The sequence below is a fragment of the Hevea brasiliensis genome, chromosome 11 (assembly GCF_030052815.1).
Source record: "Hevea brasiliensis isolate MT/VB/25A 57/8 chromosome 11, ASM3005281v1, whole genome shotgun sequence".
Taxonomy (NCBI): Eukaryota; Viridiplantae; Streptophyta; class Magnoliopsida; order Malpighiales; family Euphorbiaceae; genus Hevea; species Hevea brasiliensis.
The window spans coordinates 14849099-14857040 of NC_079503.1; the positions used below are offsets into that span (position 1 = coordinate 14849099).

The 7942-nt window shown below is 39.2% G+C and overlaps 1 protein-coding gene across 1 annotated transcript; it reads right to left on the reverse strand.

Moving 5' to 3' along the window:
* Nucleotides 1-633: 633 nt before the first annotated feature.
* LOC110641663 (uncharacterized) lies at nucleotides 634-7721 on the reverse strand. The gene is made up of 5 exons (XM_021793478.2): nucleotides 7466-7721; nucleotides 4676-7293; nucleotides 2437-4221; nucleotides 1954-2197; nucleotides 634-1840 (listed from the first exon to the last, which is right to left on the reverse strand). Exons 2-5 carry the CDS (start codon nucleotides 7220-7222, stop codon nucleotides 1263-1265), a joined length of 5154 nt encoding a protein of 1717 aa, XP_021649170.2. The 5' UTR covers nucleotides 7223-7293; nucleotides 7466-7721; the 3' UTR covers nucleotides 634-1262.
* Nucleotides 7722-7942: the final 221 nt, after the last annotated feature.

Below are 7942 nucleotides of genomic sequence, written 5' to 3' on the forward strand. Positions count from 1 at the left end.
AGTAAAAATATCTTCAATTTTATATTTATATTTTCTAATTAAAATAATTTAAAACAGTATTTAAACTTTATAAACAAAATAGACCTACAGTAACTCCATAAAACTAACCCCAAAACGAATAAACTATTGAACCAATAACATTTATTCCAGGGTTGAGGGACTCCTGCAGTTCTTAGGCAGCCATGACGTATCCATTTCTCCTATGTCATAACAAATACAGAATATAAATAAAATGAAAATCTGTAAGAATTTGACATTCAAGTTAGAAGGAAACTTGGAAACTACTAGATAGAAAACAAACCAATCAACATGACAATAATATCACCGTCAAATTGCCATGCGAACAAAAACACATAATGACCACCAACGTTTACCCCCTACACCATATGTCAAGATTTTCCTGTTACGTTTTCAGGGTTTTTCCTTTTTTTAAATAAGCAAAAGAAGAAAGATTATTAAAAGGGCACCAAGAGAGTGCTAACTTGAGATGAAGAACTTCATCAGAAGTGAAAGATCAAAAAGAAAAGTCCACCAGGAAGGACATTGCTCACATACTTCTCCAAATTTATATACTGTTTGAGGCTTCCAAATATCACCAAGAACATGAAACAAGAAGGAAATAACAACAGACTCTGAGCCTCCAATAAACCTGTATGAAAAATTATAAGAACATTTACTTACAGCATTTTCCCTCTCCTTTTTCAAGAGATAACACGTTCTGGTTGTTACATATCTATCTAGTGAATGCTCCAACATTCAATCAGACAGAAATTTGTGATTCAATTCCAAGGGGTGTTGTATTATTTCGGCCAACTCCTACTTTGATATCAAGGTTAAGACAAAAAGAAACAGAAAAAAAAAAGTAGGGGAGGGGTATCTGTACAAAGATCGGTAGCCAAAATTCCATATACCCCTTACCTGCAGGGCCAGTGCATGCGAGCCTGCCCTGCTGTTGGGATAAAGAAAAAAAAACCTAGTAGGTAGAAAAACTGTGAAGTCACACCAAAACTGCCGTGACATTGACATTAAGAGGCAGAAGCAAAATGTTCTTCTACCCTCCACCTGCCATAACCCTCCTGTTTGAAGCCCTCTTGAATCAATGGCAAATGACAAAAAGGCCACCACCACCACTGACAAAGGAAACACCACACTTGCTCCAGCAAAAAATTTGGAAGTCTACAACTGGATTCTTTGACTAAAGAATCTCACGCTGAAGGGCTGGCACATTTCCTACCATTTCATCTCATCTTTCTTTTCTCATTCTATCCATCACCATTTAAGTCCTCAGAAGAAGCTTTGATCGCCTCAGCAGTCATGAGGGCAACCACAGCCTTGTGAATGGCTAGATCAGCCCTATAAAGCAATCTCTGAGCCTTTTCTCTCTTGAGTTTAGCCATATTAAGTGCATGCTGTGCCGCACCAGAAGCATCACGCAACCTGAACTCATCGACATCTGAACTATCAAAATGTTCAGGGCCATGGCATAGGGGCCCATCTATGTGGTAATACCGCCTGCTTGGCCAATCAGAAAAGCCTATATTCCACTGATGAAATCCATTTCTCTTGTCAAACATTCTTTGATTATATGAAGCAACCATCTGAGTATCATTAGGAAACATAAATGCCCCAGGTTTCTTTGACTTGCTCCTGTAAAGCTTCTGCACATGATTCCTCTCATACCTATCACTGTTCATTGAAAAATATCCGTTGCCACTTGCATACCGAGGTGAAAATACCCTTGGTGATATCTGAGGCAATGGAGAATCATCTAAAGGTTCATAGTTATGACCTTGATATACAGCCTTTTCATCCCCAGAAGCAAATCCATTTAATCTTCTTCCTGGATGCAACAAATATAGTTGGATGGAGGAGAAAGTTTGCAAGATCAATGAGTACAAAGCAATGGGCAAAAGAAAGTTTAGTGAAAAATGCAGAAGGGTAAACAACATTTACCATAAGCATGGAAACCATCATGATCTGAGAAGAAATTGCTTTGGCCGGTAACTGAAATTTTTCTCTGTGACCTATGTTTAGATCCCTTGTTGGGCACTTCCAACCCCCGTGGTTTCAAGCAGAAAGCAAACATGGGAGGCTTTTCAACATGTGCCACCTTCTCATGACATCCATTAGAAAGGGTAGTACTTTTTGCTAGCTCCCACTCCCTCAACTGTTGCTGATACCTCTCCCATAGAGGTGGCTGAATAAAGCCCACGCAAGAAAGAAAAAAAAAAGGTCAAATAATAAAATATGCTTAGAAAGGAAAAGAAAATGCGCAAATAATTCATACACAAGCCCACAGAACACAGCGAAGAAACCAAATCCAAGGGATTAGAAAACAATCTCAATTATCTTATATTATGAATGAGGTCAAAGCAACGCCATGTGTATCTTTAAAGCAATGAAACAACATAGGATATAGAGAAATCCAGAATGCACCTGGAGATGACGGATTAAAGGCATTCCCTTCCTCTGCCTCTTTTGCTGCCAATACTCATGGATAATTTTGATTGCTTTCATTGGGCCCAGTCCAGCCATGAGGTCTTCTATTTCATCAGATGTAAATTGGTTACATTGTTGAGAATATGCAGCCTTCTCAAACATGTCCATAGTCTTCTCGAACATTTCGTCAGATATCTCCCATGAACTACTGTTGGCAGCTTCTGAAGAAGTTCGATTTTTCAACACCCACTGCTCATCATCACTATCCATGTCATATAGCACCCTCAATGGATCCAAAGCCATCTCAATATCAGTTTCAATCTGCCGAAAGTACTTAGATGAACTTCGAACAAATGGAACTTCAATTCCATAGTCGTCATTTTCCTCTATCAAGCGAACCCCAGGAATAGGAATGTTTCTAACAGAGGCAGCACGGATGTTCCGATTATAGCACTCTTCATGCATCTCTTTGAAACGAGCCCACTGACTCCTATCAGGAAATTCCAATATCCAATCCTTTCCTCCTTTCCACATCATAGCATGTGTAAACCGGTTTGTTGACCCAGGCTGCAGAAATTGATGTGCCTTGTAGGAATACTTTGTAATCCCTGAAATTTTTACAGCAAGCTTCCACTCATTATGATCAAAAAGTTCTAATACTACCTGCACCCCACATTCTCTCCAGCCTCTATCACCATGCGTAATTAAGACATTTGCTTCACAGGACAACTCTTCTAAGTTTCTTTCAGAAACCCTAGAAACATCAGCTGACCTCTTCTCATTTGCTGTCCTAATCCGTTTATGTGGAAGCCCTTTCTGTGAATGACCTTTATTGTTTGAGCCATAGTCAAAACCTCCAAAAGGCATTGCATAAGAGACCTGTGTACGTGGCTTCTTAGGTCCATTACCAAAATTATTCTGGAGAAAGTCAGCCCTTCCATCTGCCCATCCATGTGCAAGGTATCCAAAAGATGTAGAACTACTTCTATTTCGGTGCCAGGTACTTCTGCGAGCAGTAGGGTTTGGACTGGGGATAATGCCACCATTCATATTCCAAGACAAATCAGTAGATTGTTGAGCACGATGTAATTCCTTATCAGCACGCTTATCAAATTGATTGAATGATGGAATTTCAACAGTAATACCATTCATAAGAGAATGAGAACCAGTACAAGACTTATCATGGTCAACTAGAGGCTTTGGTGATTGGTGGCATTGTTCTGACTCTGAATGATGGAATGGCCACTTTTGCAGTGAGGCAACAGTATCAGTTCCCAATTTTCCAGTATCCTTGGAGATGGCAGAATTTTCAACATTTACACCACCATTATGGTGCTTTAGAGAGGGCTTCATCCAATCTCCAACACTGGTAACAGAAATGTCAACTTCTTGTGGCACAGTTTTAGAACAAGAAAGAAATCCATTGCAATCAACATCCCTTGAAGCCTTGCAATTATTATCAGGAGTGCTTTCTGAACCTTTGTTAGAGCAGTCCTCTACAATAGAACAGTCATTCGCCGCCAAACAACCGGAGTTTTCAGGACACTCTATTGAGCTTGAGACATGATCCTGAAAGCTGATGTGAGTCACACTATGCTCCATAAGCAGCTTAAGATGCAAACCCAGAAAAAAAGTTGGTGCAGCAGTAAAAGAAAGTGCAAAAGGAGGGAACCATCTATGAGACTTGTCAAAATTAGAAGATGATGGACAGGCATTTACACAAGTGGATTCCCTGGAAACACCCACAAGGCTTATACACTGCCTAGAACTCCTTATTTGGTCCTGAATACAATAAAGTTCAGTGCAGTTAATACTGATTATTAGCCACAAACCCAATGTCGCAATTAAAAAAAAATAATTAAAAAAAAAAAGAGAACAGCATCACTTCGAATGCTTATCCATAAATACATAAAAAAAAAAAATGGAATAGTGAACAACAAAAGGTTATGAGCAACCAACAGTTATTGGCCACAACTGATACATGTGATAATTCCAAGTACAGTCATGGGTTCAACACTCAGGCTCCGACTGTCTTAATCCAAGAGGAAAGAGAAAAATAAAAGCTGAAACCAAACAGAGATAGAAAATGGAAGCAGACATGCTATATTCCCAGAGAAATATAAATACATGCATACATGAGTAAATTTGAAACATGATTTCAATTCCATGAGCAAATATAAAAGAAGAGCATAAAAACCTTTATCACCTTTGAAAATATAATGTACAAAATGAATACCTTAATTCTTGAGGAATCATTGCAAACAGAAGAACTGAGCAACTGACTAGTTCCATTTTGAAGTGCCTTAATGTTATCATAAGTGCATTCTGATAGAGGTAGCTGCTTAGTAAGCAAACAGTGTCTTTTGAGCCTAGAGTCCAGATCCATCCATTTTGAAATTTTCACTTCAGCGAAGTTGTAGAATGCAAACACAAGCTGCTTCCTGAAATCTTGGATGCAAGAGAATTTGAATTTGATTGAAGTAACTGGCAACTGCAAGTCAGCAAATTTCCAGTGCTCAGTAGGTTGAGGAAATACAGCTAGGACCTGGAAAACAAATGCTATGGCCTGCTTCAAGCAACCTTCAAACAAAAGAAATCTCAATCCAACCATATTATCGACAAAAAGCATCTGCAAATGAACCCTTGGCCACATAGTCACCAGTGTACCATACTGAAGCAATAGTAACGAATGAAAGAACCAAGTATGATCCTTGCCAAATGAATAATTGCAGATAGAAAGTACTGGGAAGCTTAACTCAAACCTGAACTGTCTTGATTCCAATAACTGAAAATTTAATTTTAGAAAGCCTGTAACGTCAGTCAACCATAAAGCCTCAACAGTATCCAACTTTTCCAAAGCCGCATCAGGATCCAATCTTTCCAGAGAAATATCTAGCCTTTTCAAAGGTCCAGAAGCAACACCAACATGACCATGAGAAGTATCAGATTCTGGTAGACTAGTGGAAACATGATTGACTTCAAATGAATGACGCGACACACTGCATGGATTGCGAAATCGCCTCCTATAATAAACAACTGGAAGCTTGTTAGCTTTGGGATGAAAGGGGTTTTCTGAGGGAGACAACTCAATCCTTCCACCAGCACCAAATCTGTCTGGCAAGACAGAATTACCAGATAAATTGCTTATATCCTTGTTCCTTAAACCCCCATCCAAACTCTCATGTCTACTGACACCATCATCAGTCAGTGATGGTAGCACTGAGGTCAGAGATAGACCTGAAATTTTCTGTTTCTTTGAGGCACGAAAAGGAGAAGATTTGACTCTCTGAGAAGAACGAGCCAACCATGAGATGATAGGCTCCGAGTCCATGTAGTTCCCCATATAATTATCATCCTCTGTAGTCAAGTCTCTTTTCTTCTCTTTATTGGGCTTCAATTTTCCATTTTCCCCATTAGAGCGCTTCTCTCTTGCCACAGATCTTTTTCTCTGAGGCTTGCCTGGAACTTCACTAGGAAGCAGCAAGAGTTTAAATCTCTCATCTTGGAGATTAATCCATTCCTCATCCCGATCATCATATTTTATATGATGGAGCTTTTTCACTGTATCATAATCACTGATAAGACCATAATACCAACTCTGGTCCAAAGGCCAAAAAACCTTGATTCTCCGGTTCAATACCCAATATGCATCCAAGTCCCCAGTAAAAATTTCATAATAATGGCGCCGTTTTCTTGAGCTACCCTTCTCTCTGTGCTGTTTCCTTGGTCGCAATACTCTACCAGCAGTATCAACAGATGCAGATTCAGACCCTGAGACGTAGTTAGACCCATGGGCAGTGAATTCCTGCCCAGATGATAATAAAAAAGACAAACCATTTGTAGATGGCAAGGAAGAGACTTTGCTATTCAAAGAAAAGCCAGTACAGCTAGGGTCAAATCGTGATGATAGCATCCTTGCTGCATTCTCTTCAAGGTTCTCCTCATCCTCATCTTGCAAATCATCAGTGATCTTTCCAGTAGTACTAGTTGATGGCCGACCATCCTTAGCAACACTCTTACCATCAGGCACCAAACCCTTTCTTTTCCTATTTCGTTTCCTCAGTGACTTTTTTGAAGATGAATCACCATTATTCTCAACAAATTGGCCAGTGTGAGATTTCTTTATCGATAAATCCCCACCATTTACAGCTAAATGACCAGGACACTCAGCTTCTTCCTCAAAATGCTTACCTGAATTCTTTTCACCATTTCCATTTTCTTTAAACTCATCAGAACCTTTCTTCTGTTTGACTTTCAAAGTCTTGACCTGCTTGCCTGTGTCTTTGCCAGTTAATTTACCAACCTGATCAACATTGCCCACTTCACCACTAGACAGCCCAGCAGACTTGGACACTTGACTAACATTCTCAACTTTTCTTCGCCCCACAAAACCACGTTTCCGCCTAGGGATTCTGGTAAAACTACCCTCTAATGTTTCTGAAATGCTACTAAACCCACTACTATGGTTCAACCGCTGATTCAACCCAGACTTTGAGTCCTTTGAATCATGTGAACCAGAACTCAAACTGCCATTATACACTTCTTCTAAACTCTTACTGCCATTGCCATTGACTTTTCTGAAACCACTGATGGATACCGCTTGTCTGCTCTTCTTCCTCTCATGTTTCTTCTCAACAACACTAACATCAATGCCAACCTTTCTCTTCAAGTTCTTAGTTTGTGCCTCTTTTGAACCCTCGGATTGGTAAAGACTCTTGAGATCCAAAGATCTCGATTTCTTAGGAATTTCCGCTTCATTAGAACTTCCTATTCTATTTTCCATCAACAATGCCTCAGTCTAAACACCAATACCCGAAATCCCCAATTTTCAAATTCCATCATACATTTTCAGATCTGTAAACAACATAACAACACCAAAAATCACTTCAAAAAATCCCCCCAGCATTAAAATACCAAAAAAATAACACACAAATCGACGATTATACTCTAATCGTCAAAAAATTGACATCATTTGAAATCACAACTGACAAAATTAACAACAAAATAAAGAAAATCGCATAAGTACCTGGATCGAAACACCCCAAAACTCTGATTTCTCAAGCAAACCATGAAGATCACACGCACGAATCATGGATTAGGGCTCATCTGTGAATTTCGATTTGTAACCCTAACAGATTTGTTGATTTGAGTAATTAATTTTAGATAATTTTGAAATTCCCTTTTTTTTAACCGGGGGAGACGGAGGATAGCTAGGGTTTCGTTTGGTTTCGACAGAGGGAGAGGGCTTAGATCGACAAATAACAAAAATAAAAATTAGTTGCTGAATTTACAAAATAGAAAAAACGAATCGTTTCGACTAAGGTACGTGACACCTTTTTGACCGTCAGATTCAGAAGTTATGGTTAAGATCTTGTTTGGGTGATCCAAGCTCTAGAATTAAAAAATAAAGATGAAAAAATTCGGGGTAAACGAGGTATTTATCTACGGCCACGATGAGTTTTTTGAAATGTGGACGGTCCAGATTCTAAATTAAAATGAGAGT

Bases quoted from the DNA above. Each gene is read 5' to 3' on its own strand.
- LOC110641663 (XM_021793478.2), bottom strand. From the start codon at position 7,222: ATGGAAAATAGAATAGGAAGTTCTAATGAAGCGGAAATTCCTAAGAAA. The intron at 4,222-4,675 runs GTATTCATTTTG...TATTGTATTCAG, and splicing joins ATGATTCCTCAAGAATTAAG to GACCAAATAAGGAGTTCTAG. The intron at 1,841-1,953 runs GTAAATGTTGTT...TGTTGCATCCAG, and splicing joins TGATGGTTTCCATGCTTATG to GAAGAAGATTAAATGGATTT.